The following is a 23,830-nucleotide window of genomic DNA, read 5'->3' on the forward strand; positions in this document are numbered from 1 at the left end:
CTTAAGCAAAGAAAATCAGATTAAAATAATGAATGACACTCCAGGAACTGTGAGGCTTCCTGGGGCAGTGAGTGACTGTCCACAGGGCCTTAGCCTGAGACCCCCTCTGTGACATAAATAGGGATGCATTTCATCGCAGCTAAGCGTCAGGAAATATGCTTTTAATTATCACTTAAGATGTAACCTGTCAGAGGTCTTAGTATCACTTGTTTTTAATGAGAATTGATTTTCAGATTGCATTACCCCGAAAGCCAAGGATAATGGAAACCCCTGGTTCTTTCCTGAGACCTTTAGTCACCACATGTTCCTCCGTCGATCTCGCCGGCATCACCAGCCCCTGGACATCTGATCTGCCCACATGGGGCCCGGGCAGAGGGGCCAGCTTGTTAGCCTTAAAGTGATTCTGATGAATGAGATTCTACAAAGCTGAGCCTGGCTCACACGTTTTGCTGCAAAATGAGCGAGCCCCAGGGAAAACTAAAGAGGGGTTGAATTTTTCACTGTGGTCCACGGGCTGGCCTCATGGATACAAGATGCTGGGCAGAAATCATGTATTGATGGGGAAACCATTCATCTGAGTGAGGCCTACCTCTGCGTAGACCTTCCCACTGGTATCCTAACCTTTTCTGAAATGGCTGAGCAATCCCTGAAAGGCACACCAGGAGCGGATGTGCAGAAAGGCAGCAAGAGGAAGGATGAGATACCTGGTTATCTGGTTTCCAAACTTAAGTCATGCTCATACCATATACCACTGTCCTGTTTTCCTTGCCATAAACTGGTACTGTCTTTACAATGATTTACTTAATGTTTTCCCTTAAGTTGACTCAGAAAACTTTATGGACTTACTTTGCGAAAAACATCAATATTGAAAACAGATTAGTCTTCTGCGTTTGTCAACAGAACTTTTTCAGTTATAGAAGGATATTATTGCCTGCTGTTGGTTTTCCTTGTGATGGTTGCCTGTGATTTCTTTGTTAACATGGATATCTCAGAGGTGTTAATGGCAGAGTAATGTGATCTAGTTCCTTCTCTTTTTCATTGTCAGAATCAAAAAGATTGGAAGAGAATTGGATGGGGAATAACTTTCTCACCCTTCAGCACTGCATTATTGCTTTATGTGTATAAGACCTAAAAGAATGGTGGCATGTGTCCGTCTGGGAAATGATGGTAGAATGCATTCATGATTATGTGCAGATCAGATTGGAAGATGATGCGGAGGGAAACTGGAGGCAGGGGGAAAGAAAGGAGCCAAGAAAAAGCAAAAGCATGCAGGCTCTGGCTTCTTTCCACTAGTAGAGAAACACAGTGATGGAAAGGAAAATGATGAGATTTAAAGTCAGTCTTACCCACAGTCCCTCTGTGTTCTTTCACGCAATCCATGTGTATTAATCACCTCCCGTGTACCAGTCACTGTGCCGTGTACTCCATGAGAACAAAACCCGATGTCATGCGGGACTCAGTTCCGCAGGAAACAGACGGGTGTGTGCAGAGCTGTGGCAGCTACTAGGAAGCCACGTGCCTCAGATTCTGGGGACCTGCAACAGCAATGGTGAGAAGGAGGTCCCCGGTGTATCGCCCTGTTGTAGTATTCTAACATCGAGGGGAACAGAAAGTAATCCCAGCAACCCAGCGCATTTGGGAAAATAGACGCGATGTCACGGCGGTTTGGGCCTCCTGACTCTCTGGGTCAGTGGGAAGGTATTGCTCCTGCTGCGCTATGGTCTGCTGACTGTAGAAGGGGAGCATCGGTGCTGGACACCAGGTGCCAGCGGCCCTTACATTTCCAAAGCTCAGAAGCAGTGGTGGCTCGGGCACCTGCAGAGACGTGGATGGACTCAGACACTGTCATGCAGAATGAAGGAAGTCAGGAAGACAGAAACAAATTCGTATATCAACGCATACATATGGAAACTAAAAAAATGGTATAGATGAACCTATCTGCAAAGCAGAAATAGAGGCACGGAGAGCAAACAAATGGACAGCAACAGGGGAGGGTGGGACGAACTGGGAGACTGGGACTGACACATACTGGATGTCGTTCAGTCGCTCAGTCGTGTCCGACTCTTCGCGACCCCATGAACCGCAGCACGCCAGGCCTCCCTGTCCATCACCAACTCCTGGAGTCCACCCAAACTCGTGTCCATTGACTCAGTGATGCCATCCAGCCATCTCATCCTCTGTCATCCCCTTCTCCTCCTGCCTTCAATCTTTCCCAGCATCAGGGTCTTGTCCAGTGAGTCAGCTCTTCGCATCAGGTGACCAAAGTATTAGAGCTTCAGCTTCAGCATCAGTCCTTCCAATGAACACCCAGGACTGATCTCCTTTAGGATGGACTGGTTGGATCTCCTTGCAGTCCAAGGGACTCTCAAGAGTCTTCTCCAGCACCACAGTTCAAAAGCATCAATTCTTCAGCCTTCAGTCTTTTGACAAAATGTGGTCCACTGGAGAAGGGATTGGCAAACCATTTCAGTATTCTTGCCTTGCGAACGCCATAAACACTATGAAAAGGCAAAGGGATATGACGCTACAGACACTATGCAGAAAACAGATAACTAATGAGAACATGCGGTATAGTACAGGGAACTCTCCTCAACACTTTGTGGCGATCTCCATGGGAAGGACACCCAAAAGAGAGGGCAGATATAGGGAATATATGTACACATATATCAGTAGCTAATTCACTTCACTGAACAGCAGAAACTAACACAACATTGTAAAGCAACTGTACTCCAATTTAAAAAAGAAAAAGTCGAACTTGCTGCTGCTGCTGCTAAGTCGCTTCAGTCGTGTCTGACTCTGTGCGACCCCATAGACAGCAGCCCACCAGGCTCCCCTGTCCCTGGGATTCCCCAGGCAAGAACACTGGAGTGGGTTGCCATTGCCTTCTCCAATGCATGAAAGTGAAAAGTGAAAGTGAAGTCGCTCAGTCGTGTCCGACTCTTCGAGACCCCATGGACTGCAGCCCACCAGGCTCCCCCATCCCTGGGATTCTCCAGGCAAGAACACTGGAGTGGGTTGCCATTGCCTTCTCCAATGCATGAAAGTGAAAAGTGAAAGGGAAGTCTCTCAGTCATGTCTGACTCTTCTTGACCCTATGGACTGCAGCCCACCAGGCTCCTCCATCCATGGGATTTTCCAGGCAAGAGTACTGGAGTAGGGTGCCATCGCCTTAGGACTCACCAAAAGTTTCGCTGAACAGCCTGCCCAGTGTGATTCCCACGGATGTCCCCTGTGTGGGTATTAGTGGCTCCCGTTGGGCTCATCCTGTCCTTCAGGTGACTCTCTCCGAGCCAGGCTTGCTGACCGTGGTGTTTGAGCAGGTGGCCACCAGCCTGGTTCTACTCTTCCTGGGCTGGACCAAGGTAAGAATTCGGGGGACATTCCTGGCAGTCCTGTGGGGTGCTGTTCACAGGAGTGGCGAGGTCAGGGGCCAGGGTCAGGTTTTGGTCTGGCCGACTCTAGGCTCTTCAAGCACTGATAACAGTTATCCAACCTGCCTCTCACACCTGAGCCATTTCTCTGGTCCTCCAGGGGAACAGAACCTGGCCCTCTGCTTGCATCTTAAAGCAGCTTTGGCTAAACACTTATTGGGCAGAAAATAAACCTCAGCAGAGTCCCCTTGAGGCTGGGAGGATTTTACAGATTCATGACTTAGCTCTGTGATCTCCACTGCCTTGAAAAATTGAGAGTTGATTTCAATCAACTGTCCCCACAGTATCCCTCCTCCCTTTGCCCTATATAATTGTGTTTATGTGCTCACTCATGTTCAACTCTTTGCGACCCCATGAACTGTAGCCTGCCGGGCTCCCTTGTCCATGGGGATTCTCCAGGCAAGAACACTGGAGTGGGTTGCTATGCCCTCCTCCAGGGGATCTTCCCAACCCAGGAATCAAACCAGGGTCTCCTGCATACCAGGCTGACTCTTTACCATCTGAGCTACCAGGGAAGCCCGTATAATTGTCAACCATATGCTAATAATGGTTTTCCTTTATGTTTCCTAATAGTGAGGAGAAGCACAAGTGGGTCCCCAGTGTTCAGCAGCTGCCCAAGCTAAGTTCACAGCTCTGCGGGAAAAGCCAGGTCAGCTTGATGGCTCTTGACCAAGGTTTGCTTAGAGTTCTGACCACTTCATAAGGTACATTCCACCCCCAGGTGACTCAGTGCTACAGTCCAATGCAAGAGACGAAAAAGATGTGGGTTTGATCCCTGGGTTGGGAAGATCCCTGGAGTAGGAAATGGCAACCCACTCCAATATTCTTGCCTGGGAAGTTCCATGGACAAAGGAGACTGGCGGGCTACAGTCCATGGGGTTGTAAAGAGTCAGATATGACTGAGCATGTACGCATCCCTCTTAACAAACAGGGTCAAACCTTAATAGTGTTGCCAGCTTGAAGAACTCTTAAAACATTAATTGCTGCACTAGTGGTCTCCATCCAAGATTAAGGAAATCTAGTGGACCCTGTGTCTAAGACCTGCCTAAAGGTTTTCTAGTTTTGGTGCACAAGACAGGAACCCAAGCTTCCTCATTCTTTCCTGAAGACTTTCTTCCCATGGTTAGTTGCCTAGAATGTTGTCTGGTTACCTTTTCCATGAATGGCATGGATCTAGGAATGTAGAGACTAAGTAATAACGAAATGCAATGGACTGAATTGTGTCTGCACAGATTTCCAATGCTGAAGCCCTCGCCTCCAGCCTTTGAAGTAAAGAAGGATTTAATGTCATGAGGCTGGAGACTTGATTTAATTGGATTAATGCCCTAGAGAGCTCTCTCTCGCTCTCTTTCCTTCATATGAAGACATAGCAAGGAGGCGGCAGTCTGCAAGCCAGGAAGTGGGTGTTCACTAGGGTCCAAATCGGCCAGCATCTCCATCTGGGAGTCCCAGCCTCCAGAACTGAGAGAAATAAGTGCCTGCTGGTTAAGCCTCTTTGTCTACTGTAGTTTGTAATGATGGCCAGAGCTGACAAAGACACCATACAACAAAATCAGGAAGTCTCAGGGCTGCATATGAGAAATAAGCAGGGGTTTCATGGAGGCATTACAACTATAAGAACAGAGGCTTCCCTGGTGGCTCAGGGGTAAAGAATCCCACTCCAATATTCTTACCTGGGAAATCTCATGGACAGGGGAGCCTGGCAGGCTACAGTCCATGGGGGTCTCAAAAGAATCAGACACGACTCAGCGACTAAATCACCACCACCATAAGAACAAAACCGAGATAGGGGCTCAGTGTCGTTGCTTACACGATAGAAAGGGTGAGGTCAGGGGCAAGTTCAGCACAGGTGGCAGGGGTCCTATCCATTCCACTCTTGTCAATTACAGCGTCAGACGGGATTGGTTTCAGCCGCCGATTAGGAGACAAAGGGTCAGCTCAGGCCTGTTACTGCAGTCTTGTGTTCTCCCGCTGGCAGGAGCCGCCTCTTGAACAATGTGTGGGGATAAAGTGTCTGCCCTACAATTCAGGGCAGGAGTGCACTATTCATGCGCATCCTTAGAGAGGTACCTTCGAACTCTCTGCCATAAGTCCAGGACACTGCCCACTTTTCACTCCCAGCAGAGCAGAAAGACAGAGACATGATGAGATTTCCCGCACACCCTGCCAAACCCGAGAGTCTCACGGCAACCAGGCAGGCTCATGGCATCAGAAGCCAAGTAAACACTTAGGAGAGAGCTGGCCACTCCTTACGTGTGTGTTAGTCGCTCAGTTGTGCCCAACTCTTTGCGACCCCATGAACTGTAGCCCACCAGGCTCCTCTGTCCATGGGATTCTCCAGGCAAGAATACTGGAGTGGATTGCCATTCCCTTCACCAGAGGATCTTCCCGACCTAGAGACTGAACTCTGGTCTCCTGAATTGCAGGCAGATTTTTTACCATTTGAGCTACAGAGAAGTCCTAACCATCCTAAGGCCACTTCTTGGGTAAACCCAAGTCTTTGTTGCCTTATTTAGAAAAACTAGTTCAGAACCGGTATTCTAACTTTGTTGTCATTATTCAGTCGCTAAGTCGTGTCTGACTCTTTGCAACCCCATGAACTGCGGCATGCCAGGCTCCCATGTCCTTCCCTGTCTCCCAGAGTTTGCTCAGATTCATGTTTATTGAGTCAGTGATGATATTCTAACCGTCTCATCCTCTGTCGTCCCCTTGTCCTCCCACCCTCAATATTTCCCAGCATCAGGGTCTTTTCCGATGAGTTGGGGCTTTGCATCAGGTGGCCAAAATATTGGAGCTTCAGCATCATAATTTCAAGGGGGTTGCTTTGTAGAAAAATCCAGGTGCTTGGCTATTTACTGGATATGTAACCATCCTTTTTGAATATTTAGTATATGCCACCTACAGCCCCAGATTCTCTCTGTGCATCAGCTCCTTGACTCTTCCTAACCACTGGGAGGCAGTCACTAAGATCTCCATTTTACACAGGAGGAAACTTTAGAGGATCTTTGTGGATCTTCCTGAGGCCATGTGGTCAGTTACAGCCCTGAAGGATCAGGTCTTTTGGTGCTCGCTGATTGCTCTTCTCAAATTGTCACCTCGTCTTTCTTGAGGGTCAGAGAGACATTCATAGGAGAGGGACAGGATCCCTCCCACACTTTGTCACAACCAAAAAAATCCAATAATACAGGACTATGGAGACCCAATCCTTTTTCTCAATTTTGGCTAAAGAGCCCAAATCTTACTTTAGAGAATACACTTTCTGTTTTTTACTGGCATGGAGTACCTAAACTGTCAGAAGAGGTGTTTCATTCCTTCTAGATAAACTCCTGGGGAAAAATCTCTTTTGAAAGCATTTTCCCCTTAAAGGACCCCCAAAAGATTTTTAGAATCAAAAAGAAATGGATCCTTTGTGGTCTTATTTTCCAAGGTGTTCTCTCTCTCTCTCTCTTTTTTTTTTCAACAGTGAATGTGTATTATTTTGCAATCAGATAATAGCTGTGCCTTGTTTGTGATTGAAAATGGAGGACTTCCAGCCCGAAGGCCAACGGGAGCACAGAGGGGCATTTTGCACCATGTCCTCTCAAATCTCTCTCCCATCCCACTCCGCCTCTTGGAGAACTTGTTTTATGGAATGTTCCTTTCAACGCTCTTCCAGTGAGGAGGTTAATGCAATGTCTCCCGAAGAACAAAGCACTTTTACACGCATTATCTATTGCCAGCTACCCACAAGCGAAGCAAAGTCCTTCTCGACAGTTGGCAGCTTTAATAAAAGACTAGAAAGCTGAATATATTTGCATTTATTTTAGTTTGTTTATAAGCCATATCATGCAGCATGTAGGATCTTAGTTCCTTGACTAGGAACCAAACTTGTGCCCTCTGCATTGGAAGCTCAGATCTTAACCACTGGACCACCAGGGATGTCCCTTGCAATAATTTCAGAAGTAATTTTGGAGTGTTCTAGTACTCATCTCACAAACCCACCTCAACCTAGTACCTTCCTCTTTCTCTGAAAAAAAAAAATGATGTAAAATTGTTGAAGCAATGGTATGAACAGTGGTCCATTTTGATTACTTTGAATTACAATAAATTCTGGTCATTTTAAAAAGGTTTCTGTCTTTAGGATTTATCTTCTTGCCGTGAGAGAGGCCAGTAGGTGTCCTGGGTGTGTAGATGGGAAAAGGAGGTGATCGACACAGCGCCGGCCTTGCATCAACACAGTCCATCCTGTGATCAGTCACATGATCCCTGGAGTGTGTCAACCTGAGCATGTCTTCAGATAAGAAATTAAATATCTGTGTGTATATATTGAATTTATATATATGCTGTATGGCTAATGTATAAACACTTTTGTGACATGAAGAAACATGGGAGCAGATATAAAGGATGCATGTGGTGAATAGCAGGAGGAGAAGAGGAGACAGAAGAAGGAAGGAAGAAAGGTGGGAAGAGAGAGGGATCAGTTAACCCTATCCCACCCTACAGAGAAGCAAGGCATTGATTTTGATAATTAAAACTAACATATTTTGGGCTCTGTATTCCATTTGTGCTTTTTCTCTTTGCTTCCTTCTTCTCAAGAATCTTTTCGTTGGTACCCAACTCTCTTGTTGGTACCCAAGGCCCCTGTCCTGAGGGACCTGGGCTACCCTTTCACCTGCAGGTATTCGCCAGTGATTGGCCGAGCTAAACCCCGAGTCACGGATATCTAGGAGCCTGTGAGCCCCCGGGCCTCATCCCGTCCCCAGCCGGCTGTGCCGCTGATTGGGATCCAGTGCGTCCTGGCGCCCATGGGACTTCCCACAGTCGTGGCCTGGCCTTGATGCCCAACAGGCCTCCCCTCCCCACAGGGTTTTGTTCTTCAGGTTGGAAAGTAACCCACTCAAGGCTGTTTTTTTTTTTTTTTTAAATTGTGGTAAAGTACAGAGAACATAACATTTACCATTAATTTATATGTTATCCTTTTAAAGTAGTTAAAGTCTCTCAGCCAACGTTACTGAAAAGTTTTACATCTGTGTCCACAAATGTTTTGTCTATAGTTCTCTCATTGGGCAATTTGTCAGGTTTTTCTATCAATGTTGCGCTCATGTTTTTTTTTTTTTAATTGCAGCAAAAACCACACAGCACTTTGGGTGACGATATATTGGTGAGGGGTCAGCGGTTGTAACAAGTGTCCCACGCTGGTGGGGGCGCTGATTGTGGGGGAGGCGATGGTACAGGCGGTAGCAAGTCTGTGGGGAATCCCTGAACCTTCTCTCCACTTGGCTGTGAACCTAAAATTGCTCTAAGCCTAGCCTATTAAAAAACACACGACATGCAACTGGCCACCTTAATCACACTTAAGTGCGTAGTTCTGCAGCGTTGAATGCATGTACATTGTTGTGGTGCCTATCTCCAGGGCTTTCTGTACGCATTAGGACACTCTGGACGATTAAACAGCAGTCTCCTTCCCCTCTTCCCCTTTCCCAGACCCTGGTAACCACCAAGCTACTTTCTCTTCATATGATTTTATTTTCATATAGGTGGACTCTATAGTATTTGTCTTCTGGCTGTTTTATTTCACTTGGCCTAGGTGGCTCAGAGGTTAAAGCATCTGCCTCCAATGCGGGAGACCTGGGTTCGATCCCTGGGTTGGGAAGATCCCCTGGAGAAGGAAATGGTAACCCACTCCAGTATTCTTGCCTGGAGAATCCCATGGACAGAGGAGCCTGGCGGGCTACAGTTCATGGGGTCACAAAGAGTCGGACACGACTGAGCCACTTCACTTTCACTTTCACTAAGGCCCTCAAGGTTCATCCGAGTTGCAGCCAGTGTTGGGATGTCCTTTTCAAAGGCTGAATCTTATTCTAGGAAATGGGCGGGCCACATTTTGCTCATCCATTTATCCATCAATGAACACTCGGGTGGCTTCCAGCTCTGGCTAATTGTAAATAATGCTTTAGAGTACTAATATCTCTTCAAGTCTCTGTTTTGATCACTTTTTAGCACAAATTTTACTTTTCAGCAAATTTCAATATGATACAATGTTATCAACTATAGTCACCATTTTACACATTGGATCCCCAGACTTTATTCATCTTATAGCTGAAAATTTGTACCTTTACCAAACTTTCCCAATTCCCTGCCTCCGGCCCCCAGCCACCCCTGTCCCTGGCAACCACTTTTCTACTTTCTGTTTCTATGAAAGCTTTTTTTTTTCAATTCCACATGTAAATGATCCCATGCAGTATTTGTCTTTCTTTGCCTGGCTCATTTCACTTAGCTCTCCAGGTTTGACCATGTTGTTGTTGCAAATACAAGATTTCCTTCTTGTTCAGGACAGAAGAATAATACTGTGTGTGTGTGTGTGTGTGTGAGAGAGAGAGAGAGAGAGAGAGAGACAGAGAGAGAAAGTACCATATTTTCTTTATCCACTCACCTCTACAAACCCAGAAGTGGGATCTCTGGATAACTTGGTAGTTCTTCTACGTTTGCCCATTTTTAAATGTATAATTCAGTGGTATTAGGTACAGTCACCTTGTTGCGCATAGATACTGAAGATTTGGGGATCAAGCACACAAGTACCAGTTTTACCCATCAGGGAGGCCGCCCCATCTCCAGGCTTAGAAAGAGAACCCTGGGGTGTTTCTTAGGCGGGCTTCTCACTGGCCTCCCTTCCAGCCTCTGGTCACCCACTGTGGTTCCAGTGCAGCCCTTCTGGACTCTGACCCTCTGCTCTCCCTCCGTCTTCACTGAGCCCCTGCTGGGAGCCCAGCGGGGTCCCTCTTGGCCATGCACTCTCCCCCCACCCCCATCCGCCCCGCAGACCCCATTTGTCATCAGGCCAAAGCTGAGCAGCCTGGCCTGAGCACAGTCAGCCTCTCGCTGCCCCTCTGGAAATCCAGAAGGCCCCTCCCTGGACCCCCAGCAGCCCACCTCGCCCACCCCTCCCCGCCCTCTGCTCTCCGTGTGATGCTGAAGTTTCCGGGCCAGGCGGGGAGCAGGCGGGGGTGGGGAAAGTGCCCGGGGTTTATCAGGGTTCATCTGACTGTCTCACAGCAGGCGCCGCGCTGCCAGCATCCGCGCGACTTGGGTTTCAACCGTTTGCTCCACTGGACACCTCGCCGCCCCCTCGCCTCCGCGCATAATAAGCCTCATTCTTTCCACAGCAGCGGCCCCCGGGACCTCCCGCGCGGGGACCCCGGCTCTGCGGGACCTGCTCGCGGCTCTTCTCGCCTTTCTGCAGTCCGTTCATCGGAAACCTGAGCCGTCGGGCCGAGGGGAGCCCAGCCTGGCTCCTGCCGGGGGTGAGAACGCGGCCGGGCCTCCCAGACTCTGTGGCCAAGGGCGCGTCGGCGGGTCTCAGCTTCCACCGTGACCCCAGAAGCAAGAAAGAACAGGCTCCCCTCTCTTGACCTTGCAGAGAGGGCTTGGGAACCTTTAGTCTAAATGTGAAAGTCCCACGGAGAAAAGGGGTTGCAGAGCTGGTGGGAAAACACAACAATTCTAAGTATTTTTCTTTGTTTTTGGTTTTTTTCCCTTTGATATGTTTATTTATTCAATTTATTTTTAGTCAGTTATGACATTGTAATGGACCCTTGGACAGCAAGGGGATCAAACCAGTCCGTCCTAAAGGAAATCAACCCTGAATATTCACTGGAAGGACTGATGCTGAAGCTGAAGCTCCAATAGTTGGGCCACCTGATGCGAAGATCCAGCTCATTGGAAAAGGCCCTGATGCTGGGAAAGATTGAAGGCAAGAGGAGAAGGGGGCAACAGAGGATGAGATGGTTGGATGGCATCAGTGACTCAGTGGACATGAGTCTGAGCAAACTCTGGGAGGTAGTGAAGGACAGGGAAGCTTGGCGTGCTGCAGTTCATGGGGTGGCAAGGAGTCGGGGATGACTTAGCGGCTGAACAACTTAACATTGTAGGGGAAAGAAAATACAACAAAAGGGTCTGCTAGTACAATCTGACATTCAAAATCCTTGATATCCATTACTTATCAGTCGCTTCAGTGCCCCCAGCAGCAGGGGTTTGTCATCCTGGCGCATCTTGGCTCAGTATCAGCTCCGACTAATAAACAGTAACTGCTGTTAACCAGAACAATGGAAGAGTTTTCATAATATAAAAACTGGATTTTGTGATTCAAAACTTGTATTATTTCCTTTGAGCATCAGTAGTTATATTTGGTACTTTTTTTTTCTCTAGAATTAGGCACTGCTCCCTCAAAGGGACCGGCAGTTGGGAGCAGACCAGGGTAGGGTAGGGAGGGTCATTTAAGGACCTGTCCTGGATGAATCAGGGTGAAATCAGAGCACCAGGCACTCAGGCTTGACTGGAGTTTAACACTTGAACATGACTGCAAGTGGTCTTCTGCTTTGAAGAGCTTTAGTAAAACGTTAACCTAGAAGTGCGCTTTTTTTTTTTTGGAGAGGGGGAGGGAAACAGATTTCATATTTTAGCTTTCCTATTTGATCACGTGGTCAGAAGTGCCCTTGACTCCAAAGATGTTAAACATGAAGATGCTGGTTTTTAATTGCATGTATGTTAGATAGCTTTCTATGTGAATATACATGACACAATACATTGCTCATTTTATTAAAACAGCTATAAACTGAGGTATTAATTAATATGCCCTTGGTGGCTGTTTTCTTTTTTTAGGTCTTTCCCCCACCACCACCCTGATGTGGACCATTTTAAAAGTCTTTATTGAATTTCTTACAATATTGCTTGTTTCATGTTTTGGTTTTTTGGCCTCGAGGCATGTGGGATCTTAGCTTCCTGATCAGGGAATGAACCCTTACCCCCTGCACTGAAAGGCAAAGTCTCAAGCCACTGGAAGTCCTCTGATGGTCGTCGTCGTCGTCTGCTGCTGCTGCTGCTGCTGCTGCTGCGTCGCTTCAGTCGTGTCTGACTCTGTGTGACCCCAGAGACGGCAGCCCGGCAGGCTCCCCCATCCCTGGGATTCTCCAGGCAAGAACACTGGAGTGGCTTGCCATTTCCTTCTCCAGTGCATGAAAGTGAAAAGTGAAAGTGAAGTCGCTCAGTCGTGTCCGACTCTTCGTCTAGTAGTATCTAAAGAAAAGATAGCCATTTCTTAGTATCTATGTGTTTATTGTTATTAGAAAGCCGTAACATCCTGTACATGCAACTTCGAATTTCTGTGAATACATGAAATAAATTCATAAAAGTAAAATGAAAGAAAAATCCACCTGTTGTGACCTGTCAAGATGCCTTTGGTTCTCTAATGAGTGGCAAGTGGCAGCCACACTTCTCCAGCCTTTCCCCACTGACTCGTCCTCTGGACTGTAGGACGGAGGTGCCTGGAGCAGAAACAGCTGTGGGTGGCGATGGGCGCGGGCAAGCGGATCAGGCAGTGGTGATAGCCTAAACGCCCTCATGGGTCTCAGGCCGTGGGGTGGGGTGGGTGGGGGCAGGCAAAGGGCAGGGAAGCAAGAGGGGGCGGGGTGGAAAGAGAAGCCAGCGCTTGCCAGCAGGACCTGGGGAGAGCCGCATCCAATTGTGCATGGCCCACGTGATCCGCCCGATGAAGGATGTGCACGTGAGGCTGGGCAGGGACCCTGGAGACTTCCTTCCCAGGTCTTTGACCTCCGGGCCAGGGGAATACTCCAGCAGAGCAGCTCCCACAGTCCGCTTCTCCAGCCCACAGACCCTGATCTGAGTCTGTGTCGGCTCTTTGGTTTCTTCCTCTGCCTGTCAGCCTCCCTTAGCGCCTCCGTGGGCACGCTGCTGAGTGTCTGACAGAGAAAAGGGAGGCTCCCGTGCTTCCACCGCCTCAGCCTGCGTCTCTCTTGGCCAGGTGCGGCCAGAGGCTCGATAATCAAGTCAAGGGCCGCATTGTCTGCGCCTCTCCCAAGGAAGACGAGTGACATTTAACAGCCACCGGATGTACACTTGAGTCCTGTCTCCATTTCTGTGAATTTAAGCGCCTGGGGGGTGGGGTGGGATCCCCTTCTCCAGAGGGCTCTCCCCGCTCCAACTCCCCAGCGGTGTGTCTATGTCCTTCCCACAGAGGGCAGTTTGTTTCAGGGAGCTACTTGACTGTGAGATGTTTTCTAAGATGTCGTTTCTAAAGAACAGAGAGAAAGATGAACTTGGAGCAACCCTGTATCTCCAGCCCATAGAATTCCTGGCCCACTTCAAGCCCAGACTGGGGGCAAAAAGCAGTCCAACATTCCATGAAAGGGACACCGGCTTTTAGAGAGAAAGAGCAATCTCGAAACCAGTGCATTCAGAGACGTGTAAAACAACCCCCCTTCCCCAGCCTTACTTCTTGCCCTGTGATGCTCAGCTGATACACACAGGTGGGATCCTGCCCCTGTGGTCCAGCATCCTGGCTGTCTGTGGAAGCTGCTCCTGATTGGTCCAGAGCATCTCAGGATCATGAGAAGAGCAGAGTTCCTGCATCCAGGCTAAGCCCAGATATTAGCTCTGTGATGAGGGCTGGTCAGGCCATCTCCCTGAAATTTTAGTTCCTTTACACAATTTACTTCCTTGCCTTTATAATGTTTTCATTATGAATGTTATTGTATATAATACTCCTAGATGTTTCCCCCTTCTTTCCTCACCTGTTCCGTACAACCCAGATCAAATACCAGCACCTCTTCTACCCAGGGATCTTCTTTTTAAAACCCCTTCCCACCCACGTTTTTTCCCTGAATCTTTTAAGGTGTTTGTAACTAATTACATACAAAGTTATCTCTAGGGCAGGCTAGGGAAGGCCCTCTATCCCCTCCATATGGTTAGTGCCCACTTCCATGAGTCCAGTGAATGAATAAGTAAATGGACTTGCTTTGAAGCATTTTCTCTTCTGGGAAATTTGCAGGAATAATTTAAAGTGTTATTGTCTTTCAATAATATACACAATTTTATCCTATATTTTCATCACAAGGTCTTAAAGTCTTATTCAGTTTTCCAGGCCAGGCCAATGACGAGATCAAAAGGATAAATAGTTACTTCCAACTTAGGAAGAACTTAGGAGAACGTTTAGTTTCTAGGATATTCCTAGAATCCAGCCTTTTTCAAAAGCAAATACACTTCAGGTTGGAGCTAAGCCTTCAGACATACTGTTTCTGCTTTCCCCTGGAAAGTTTGTTTCTTTATAGCATTCCATAACAGGTAGACGGGTTGTGTTATCTTCAGGAGGAAGGATCCTAGCGCCTGAGAAGACTTTGGGCAGGAAATGTCCCAGATGGAGCAGTGTGTGTCTACCATACATTTATCCACAGTCAAGTTATCTGCAATGCTGTATTTTCTACATCGCCCCATACATTTCAAACAAAGTGTATTCATTTCAAAAAACCACACACATTTAGGATGCATTTCGTACTTGCGCTACAATGAAGTGACTTAATTGATGCATTGATAAACTTAGGACCTGCAATTTTCATTTTTTTATAAGTAGACATTCCCAGCGAGCAATCAGGACATGGAGTCTTCACTTACACAAACACAGCTGTTGTTTTGAAAAAATAATATGATTAACAGAGAATTTTCAGAAAGAACTCTGTGTCAATAAAAATAAATGTTGAATTGGTCTAGGAATGTACCAAACACACAAACACACACACACACACACACACGCACACATGCACACACATAGACATTTCCACCTTTATTTGCAACAATCAAAATTTTAAAATATTGTGCCAAAACTTCTTCCTTTCCTCCCAAATCTCAAATCTCTCTAATATATATACAGACACTTTGAATATGGCTTCCCTGATGGCCCACTTGATAAAGAATCTGCCTGCAATGCAGGAGATGTGGGTTCGATCCCTGGGTTGGGAAGCTCCCTTGGAGGAGGAAATGGCAACCCACTCCAGTATTCTTGCCTGGGAAATCCCATGGACAGAGGGGCCTGGTGGGCTACAGTCCATCAGGTTGAAAACAGTCAGATACGACTTAGTGACTCAACGACCAACCACTTTGAACATGGAAAGTTTGTTTTTACTCCTGAGTTTGAGCTGATGCCAGAATAACAGAAGGGAAGTGTTCTCAAGTCCACGTCGAGTCAGATGCTGAGACCAAGAAGTGAGACTGTGGAGGTGGGAGCAGAGACTATAAAGGACCAGTATGGGGACTTGCCTGGTGGTCCTGGGGTTAGGACTCCGCACGTCTACTGCAGGGCCACCGGTCAGGGAAAGCCACATGGCTTGGCCAAAAAAGAAGAAAAAAAAATTTTAAAGGACCAGTACAACCTTGGGGGACATCCACAGGTTGTAGGAGGAAAGACAAGTAGCAAAGGAGACTAGGAAGAAATTCTAACCAGCTGAGAGAAACAATGGGATCCAACATTTTTAAAAAAGGACGAGATCGGCATGGTCACGTGGTGGAGGCTGGAGACACCCATCACAGGAACTGGACATCAGAAGCGGTAGCGTGACATGTATGTAAGACAAGGTGTAATGAATGTGGTGAAGACAGAAGCTAAATTTGATGACTTAAGCAACAGGCTAGAAGGTGAAAAAACGGGGGTTCAGGACTTCCTGGTGGTCCAGTGGTTAAGACCTCGTCTTCCAGCACAAGGGGGTGCAGGTCGGATCCCTGGTCGGAGGGCTAAGATCCCACACGCCTCGTGGCCAAAAAACCAAAACACAAAACAGAATATTGTAACAAATTAAATAAAGACTTTAAAAATGATCCCTGTAAAAAAAGAAATCTTAATAAAAGAGGGTTCAAACACCGACCACTAGCACAAGCTTGACAGTGAAATAAAAGACCAGCAGGAAGCCCCGTGGAGCCTGGCCAGCGATGAGCACTGGAGGAGACTTCTGGAAGGGTATCCAAGAGGGAAGAACCTCTGAGGGTAAGAGTCTAGAGATTCTAGAAAGACAAGGAATCATTGAGACAAGTGCGTGGAGAGCGAGAAGAATGGAGCCCAGAAGAAGGAGATGGAGACGGAGACATGATGAGACATAGTAATAACGGAGGCAGCTCCCGCGCCAGTGTCCTCGGTGTAAAAGGAGGCGAATTTCTGTGGAGAGCTGTGGAGTGAGGTAGTCCAGAAAGTTGAAGCAGAACACAGGCGCCATGGAGGCCGATACACTTCAAGGAAAACAGATTAAGTTTTGCTAAAGGCCAGCAGGAACCCGGCTGGTTGAAGGGACCTACGGCAGAACTCTGATTTCCCGGTGCATCCATACCTGGGGGCACAAGTGAAGGATGCGGGGCTGGAGACAGACCCAGCCAGGGCGCAGGGAGAGAGGAGTCTGCAGGCCCGCCCAGCATCAACCACCATGGGGTCTCAGTGACCCCCGAATCTACAGGGCACTGGTCAAAACTGACTGAAACTGAACGGAGCACGAAGATGACTTCAAGTCATAAGCTGTCCCCAGCTGCTTAACATTACAGAAAAGATATTTCCTGTGGGAGCCTCTGAATATACACTTCTTCCTTGCAGCTAAATACACTCCATCTTTGGAATGTTTTCCCCACCTCCTTCCTCCCTTCACAGCTAGGCCTCTGCAGAGTTCTCTGGTAGGATTTCCATGCCATCAGAAAATAAAGATCATGGGATCTGAGCACGTTACCTTGTTCAGCCCCTTCATTAGAGGCAAAGCCGAAGCCAAAGCCGGGAGAGACTGATTTCATCCCCTTGGGATACGGAGTTGGCCTGTTTTCTGTTTAGCACAGCCTCCCAGCGATGTCTCATTCCTTCTGTAGGTCTGCTCTGGTTCTGGTTCAGAATCCAACCTCGAAGCAGGATCTGGCAGGATCGCAGAAACTGGAGGTAGAAATGCCAGAACCACCATCGACAAATGCCCTGAGCCAGTGGAAGAAGTCCTGAGCAAGGTGATGGGCAAACTGCTGATGGGCAGTTTGGGCAGGCGAATGACCCAAGAAGAAGGCGATAGAAGGGTTGGGATGCCCTCACCCTTGGAAGGTAAGGGACTGGTGCTTAAGGCACTTCTCTATGAATCTGACTGCTTTATAAAAGGTCAGAGATGGCTGATGTATATTGGCTGTTCCATATAGCAATTTGCCGTTTCCACATGATTCTTCCAGTGTCAAGTCACTTGCTCGATGTACATATATTTCTATGGAATTCAGAAATGCTACAAACAGTGTAGTTAGAATCAACACGTTTTATTCTCTCTCGTCATTTCCCCTCAAAACAAATACACCAGGGTGTTGTTTGTTTTCAGATGTTATGCTTTTACAAATTTTTTGTGGTGGGAAAATGCTTCTTGAAGGTGAACTAGATTGTGCCCTACTTGTTATTTTAAACTGAACAGAATAAATATTTAAAGTCACAATTCTAAGTGTTTGCTGAGCTGTGTTATTCTTTTTTTTGCTGTTTACTTTAGTTGGATCATGCATGAATGGTTCCAAGAGTCCTGTGGATTTAGTAATAACATTGTTTGTATACATTCGGGGTAGCTTGAAGGGAAGAAAAGGAATTCGCATCTTAAAAGAGTCAGCGGCTCAGTCAGCTCAGGTTGCTCTATCAAGAATACCATAGGGGCTTCCCTAGTGGTGGAAGATCCACCTGCGATGCAGATGACACGGGTCCGATCCCTGATCTGGGGAGATCCCACATGCCTCGGAGCAACTAAGCCTGTGCACCACAACTTCTGAGCCTGGGCTCTAGAGCTCTCAAGCTGCAGCTTCTGAAGCCCACACACCCCAGACCCTGTGCTCCGCAACAAGGGAAACCACCACGGCGAGAAGCCTGCACACCACTGCGAAGGGAGAACCCGCTTGCCACAACTAGAGAAAGCCTGCTCGCAGCAATGAGGAACATGCATAGCCAAAACAAACAAATAAATCTTAAAAAAAAAATGCCATAGACAATGTGGCTTCTACAACTGATGTTTATTTCTCCCAATTTTGGAGGCTGGGAAATCCAAGATCAAGGTGCCAACTGACTTGGTGTCTGATGAGAGCCCAATTCTCGATTTTAGAAGGTGTTCCTTCTAGTGCTCACAGGGTGGAGAATAGAAAAATCATCTCATGTCTCTTCTTAGAAGGGCACTAATCCCATCACAAAGGGCTTCCCTGGTGGCTCTGGTGAAAAATCTGTCTGCAATGCAGGAGACTCAGGTTCGATCCCTGGGTGAGGAAGATCCCCTGGAGAAGGAAATGGCAACCCACTCCAGTATCCTTGGCTGCAGAATCCCATGGACAGGGGAGCCTGGTGGGCTACAGTCTATGGGATCACAAGAGTCGGGCTCGACTGAGTGACTAAACCACCAACCACCAATTGCATCACAAGGGCCCCATCCTCATACTCTCATCCCTTCCCCAGGGTCCCACCTCCTAGTGCCATCACCTTAGGGGTTTGATTTAGGCTTCAGCACATGAATTTGGAGGTCATAGCATTCAGCACAGCCAAGATATAAATGTAAAGAAAATGAAACCTGTCCCTAGTCCACCTGAGGGGACACATGATTCAACTAAAGATCTAATGTTTCATCTGATAGAAACAGAGGTGATATCTCTCCCTTTCCAGAGACCAGCACCACGCTCCCCAGGGTGATGGAGGTTCAGGAAGGGTTGTCCTCCCAACACATATGCCCTGCATCCTAAACTAGTAAACCAGCGAAAAGGCAAACAGAAGATAAAGCATCTAGTATGAGGACAGAACTTCAGTCCATTTTATTCAGGGAATGTGAAACTACATCTGGAGACCCTTAAAGAGAACACATGGAGATGCCTCTCTGTTTTAGACGAGGGAGGGGATTAGGAACCCAGGGGTGGAGACTTTCTAGAGCCCAGCCTAGCAACAGTTAGGACTTGTCGACATTAGTGATGTCGTAACTTGAGGTGTAAACCCTCATTATCACAACGGACTTCTCAAGCTCATTGAACTGCTCACTGAGTATCCCTGACCCCACCTTATTTTTAAATACTCAAGGAAAATAAATGATTGTCCAGATGACGACATTGTGTCAAAGCTAATGAATGGATTCTGGAGACTCAGCCCGGCCCTGCTCTAGGTCTCGTACGATGTAGGGGAAATCGCCCACCTGCCCCTGCCTCCATGTACCCCCCAGAACAGAATCCCTCCTTGCCACTGCATTTACAGTAAGTCCTCTACATACAGACCTTCAAGCTGTGAGCTTGTGTGCTTTCAAAGATTTATATGTGCTTCTGTATGCCAGCTGTACTACTGTGCTTTTCAAGGTACTATACTACAAGATTAAACATGTCTCATTTCTTAAAAAATTATTTTTAAAATTAATTTTATTGGAGTATAGTTGCTTTATTTTTTGTTTGTTTTTTTATGCATTATTTGCATGAAAAGCATTATAAATCTATTACAGTACAGTCCCATACAGCCGACTGTGTTAGTTGGGTACCTGGGCTAACTTTGTTGGAGTCACCTGGGCTGCTGAACAAACTGGACTTACAAATGCGCTCTCAGAATGGAACTCGTTTGTATACAGGGGACTTACGTTTATTTGAAAAGATCTTGCTCTTCACCACACACGTGACCAACAGAAAATATAACAATTTTTCAATCAAGTTAAAAAAAAAAAACCTGAAGTATGACTTTGGTGTGAAGTTTGGGGCCCACAAATCTCATAGTCTCTGGCTGAAACAGAAAATGTCCTGGTACACACTTTCGCAAAAAAAAAAAAAAGATATACAATGGAAGAGAAGGAGAAAGAAAAGTGGGATGTGTCTAAAGTAAAAACGTTAAAATGAAAGTTCAACCTAATACTTTTACAAAATGGATTTCTTCCCCCCCTGAATAGGAGAGTAAGGGAAGTAGCTAGTCCTGTAGGAATAGCTTCTCGTCTTGTCTGCAGCTGGGGCCACGCCTGGAACACACAGCCTGGAACACAACCCCACGGCCACAGGGTCGTCTGCCCAGCTGGGGCCGAGGTCTACGGAACAGGAAGGACCCTGCAGAGCCTGCCCAGGCCCCTGCTGGCCTGCCTACCGCTCCTCCTCTCCCTCTGAAATATGGACTCAGCTGTCAGCGGCCTGGACTGGTGCGCTCACACCACGGGCACAATAGGCATCTGAGTTGAGTCAAAAATAACATAGCTGCCAGCTCTGGTCTGGTGGGTTCCCAGAGTGGAGAGGCACGGAGACTCTGAGACAGAACCGACCACCGCCCCCAGCCCCCAGCCCCCGGCTCAGTCCCGGCACTACCTTCACCTCCTGCAGTCGCCTGGTCCACAGAAACACCGGCAGGTCAATTTGCTGCTCACATACAGGAGGGCCAAGATGATAAGCAATTTTCTTAACTCTGATTTCTCTCCTAGTGCTCCGGCTTCCACATGGCATGGAAGTTCTAGAGTCACTCCATCCTGGACGGGACCTCCATGAAACCAGCACAAAAGCCTTTATTCTATTCAGTCTGCCCTTAAAATATTCCATTTCTCTGACCCAAGTCTTTCCTCCCCCACTGTTGGCTGTTCGGGCCCTCTGTGTCCATGTGCGCTCCGACTGCTGTGAGGGTCAGACTTACAGGATGACCTCTGTGGTCCAGAGAAGACCAAGCGGAGCACAAGCTGGGGGCAAGAAAAGAGGTCCCGAGGCCACTGCCCACCCCCCATCGCCTTGATGACGCAGCAGGCTTCACAGCTCCCACAAGAAGGAGGGTGACGTCACTGACTTCTGATATCACCCCCGACCCCTGACTGTAACCTGTCCTGACGGAATCAGATCTGTCCCCAGCTTCTCGCTCATACTGACTTCCGGCCTCTGGGTCTGGGATGTGGGCCCCATTGTCCATGCTTTCTGCTGAGAGTTTGATCCCTGTAGGTCGGCTCTGTGCTGATCCAATCCCTCCCCATCACAGTTCTGCAAGAGCCTGCCTCAGCACCTCCTGGGGACCTCGAGTGAACCAGGCTGGAAGCAGAACCAGGCTGGAAGAGCCAAATGGAAGATTCATCGTACAGCTGGACGGCACTCCAGCTCTGAGACAGGCCAGTGAAATACTCCCACGTGGGCCGCCCTGTGTATTATCAGCTTTCCGGAATAAATAGAATCTCACCAGCAAAAGACAAGGGGTTTACAGAGCCTGTTAGAAGAATGTTGGTATCTGGAATGCAGCGTTTCTATTTTGAATTGATTTTTTTTTTAAAGTGAAAACAAATTTTCAAGGGCGAGACATCACGGCAGAAGAAAATCCTCCGCTAAAGCCAGGCCAAGTGGTTTACAATGATCCAGTCTGCATGCTGTGTGCAATACCAGGGGGTGAGGGTGGGGGGCTGAGGCCAGGGAAAGGCTCCCCTGAGGCAGAGGTTGGCCGCATGTCTGGAGGACACAGCCAGGCTAGGAAGAGAGATCCCTAAGCATTAGTATGAGGCGCAGAGCAGAGTGCCTGAACTTGGCCATTTCCACAAAGAAAACAGACCCGACCTTCCTTCATCAGTCACCTTAGGGTCGGCGGTGAGATGGACAGGCCAGCTGGGACAAGACAGAGACTTGCTTTTAGCTGTGACTGGCCCCTTGGTGCCACCATCTTTTGCTGCTGGAGATGAGGGAGGGGGAGGAGAGGGGGAAAAATCCCCTCCTCCCTTCAAGGTCCTGATCCCACTCTCTTTTCAAGCAGATGGCAGACCTCCCCACCACTAGGGCTGAGGTCAGGGCGGTGGCTACCAGACTGAACCAGCCAAGAACCAGACCACGCGGTCCCCTGCCACGCACTCTTGCATGCGGCTGCTGCTGTCAGAGTCCCCGGGAGGGGCCCGGGCTGAAGGCGGTCTCGGAGTCAAAAGGATGGGCCGCCAGGTAGCCCTGGTACTCCCCGTCGAGCAGGCCGGCAGCGTTGTTCCGGGCAAACCAGCAGTCCACCTGCTCCTCCCCGTTGTAGATCCTCCTCTGCTTCCAGACCACCGGGACCTGGCGACCTTTAACCTCAAGGACGGCCTCAGACCTCTCTCCTGCCTCGGGAACCGGAGGATGCGTAGGGCGCTTGCTGAGCCCTATGAGTCTGGCCTCCTGGTTCAGGAATTGACCTGAGAGGGCACAAAAGACATCAGGTCTAGGTCAAGCGCAAGCAATGCAGTTGAACAACGTCTAACTTCGATTCGGGTGCTGGTGACCAACATATGCCCAGGTGGGACCCACAGGAAGGGGAGTATGACATCATTGTCAAGGTGATGCCTGCGATCCTGGGCTGGACCCCCCCAGAGGCACCTGTATCAGTGTCTGGAGGGGTGTAGGGAGGGGAGACCTACAGCCTCCACTTCTGGAAGCCAACACAGGAAAGATGCCCTGCCTGCAAACAGAGATTCCCCAGGGGGTATCCCTGGTGGTCCAGCAGCTAAGACTCCGAGCTCCCAATGCAGGGAGCCTGGGTTCCATCCCTGGTCAGGGAACTAGATCCCAAATGCTGCCATTAAGACCTGGTGCAGCTAAGTAAATATTTAAATAAACTAAACCAGGCGCTTCCCTGGTGGCTCAGTGGTAAGGAATCTGCCTGCCAATGCAGGAGACATTGGTTTAATCCCGGATCCAGGAAGATCCCGCATACCTCAGACCAAGTAAGCCCGTGCTCCACAACTACTGAGCCTGTGCTCTAAAGCCCGGGAGCCGCATCTCCTGCAGCCCACTCGCCCTGCCGCCTGCGCTCGGCCACAAGGGAGACCATTGCGATCAGAAGCCTGAGCAACTAAAGAGTAGCCCAAGCAGCAACGAAGACCCAATGCAGCCAAAAATGAACATTAAAAAATTACAAAATAAAAACACAGATACCCAGTCTCCTACTGAGGCAGGAGGATGAGATGGGGGTGGATAAATAGAGGAGGGTCCAGTCTTCCCCGCCCTCCTCCCGCCCAGGGACCTCATCCGTGCATGCACTTAGCAGGTGTGGGAAGCAGTGTCAGAATTCTCCAGGTCAAGCCAGGACATCACAAAGGCCGAAGGACCCGAGCTCTGCGTCCACGAGAGGAGCTCGCACTTGTCAGGCAGGCTGCACTGAGACTTCCAGTGCGAGGGCCAGGAAATCCTGCTTTCTAAACCCAGCCCTGGCAGTGGCTCCCTCCTTACTTGTGGTCAAAGGGCCCACATGCAACGGCACGCGGAGGGAAGCCAGGCAGAGGGGGCCCACTGGGTGCCGAGCTGTGGGCTGCCCTGTGTTTGCATGGTCTCCCTGAGAGTAAAGAACCAGAGAGGGATGAAGAGAAGGATGCCCCACTTCTTTGCTCCCTCTCCCTGAAGGTGAGTGAAAATTAGTAAAGTTCATTCCTACTCGAGAAAGTAGTCATGAAGCAAGAAATACACTTTTCACACTAATTTGAAAAGATACATGCACCCCAAAGTTCACAGCAGTACCATTTGCAACTGCCAAGATAGAGAAGCGACTTGAGTATCCATCACCTGATGAATGGATAAAGAAGATGTGGTGTGTATACAATGGAATACGACTCAGCCGTGAAAAAGAACAAAATTTTGCCATTTGCAGCAACTCTGTCCATGGAATTCTCCAGGCGAGACTA

The 23,830-nt window shown here is 48.3% G+C and overlaps 1 protein-coding gene and 1 long non-coding RNA gene across 2 annotated transcripts in view; one reads left to right on the forward strand and one right to left on the reverse strand.

Moving 5' to 3' along the window:
• The first annotated feature begins 233 nt into the window (after positions 1-233).
• On the forward strand, positions 234-7,536 carry LOC138416920 (uncharacterized). Its single transcript, XR_011247898.1, has 3 exons — positions 234-3,362; positions 4,005-4,135; positions 6,895-7,536. It is a non-coding gene; the product is annotated as an uncharacterized lncRNA (long non-coding RNA).
• Positions 7,537-18,226: 10,690 nt separating this feature from the next.
• Positions 18,227-23,830, reverse strand: part of ITIH5 (inter-alpha-trypsin inhibitor heavy chain 5) — an 85,077-nt gene continuing 79,473 nt past the window's right edge. Inside the window, exon 14 of the mRNA XM_069546397.1 lies at positions 18,227-22,348. Within this exon, the coding sequence (XP_069402498.1) occupies positions 22,059-22,348 (290 nt within the window). The 3' untranslated portion in view covers positions 18,227-22,058. The remainder of the gene's footprint in view (positions 22,349-23,830) is intronic.

This window comes from Ovis canadensis, chromosome 13 (assembly GCF_042477335.2).
Source record: "Ovis canadensis isolate MfBH-ARS-UI-01 breed Bighorn chromosome 13, ARS-UI_OviCan_v2, whole genome shotgun sequence".
Classification (NCBI taxonomy): Eukaryota; Metazoa; Chordata; class Mammalia; order Artiodactyla; family Bovidae; genus Ovis; species Ovis canadensis.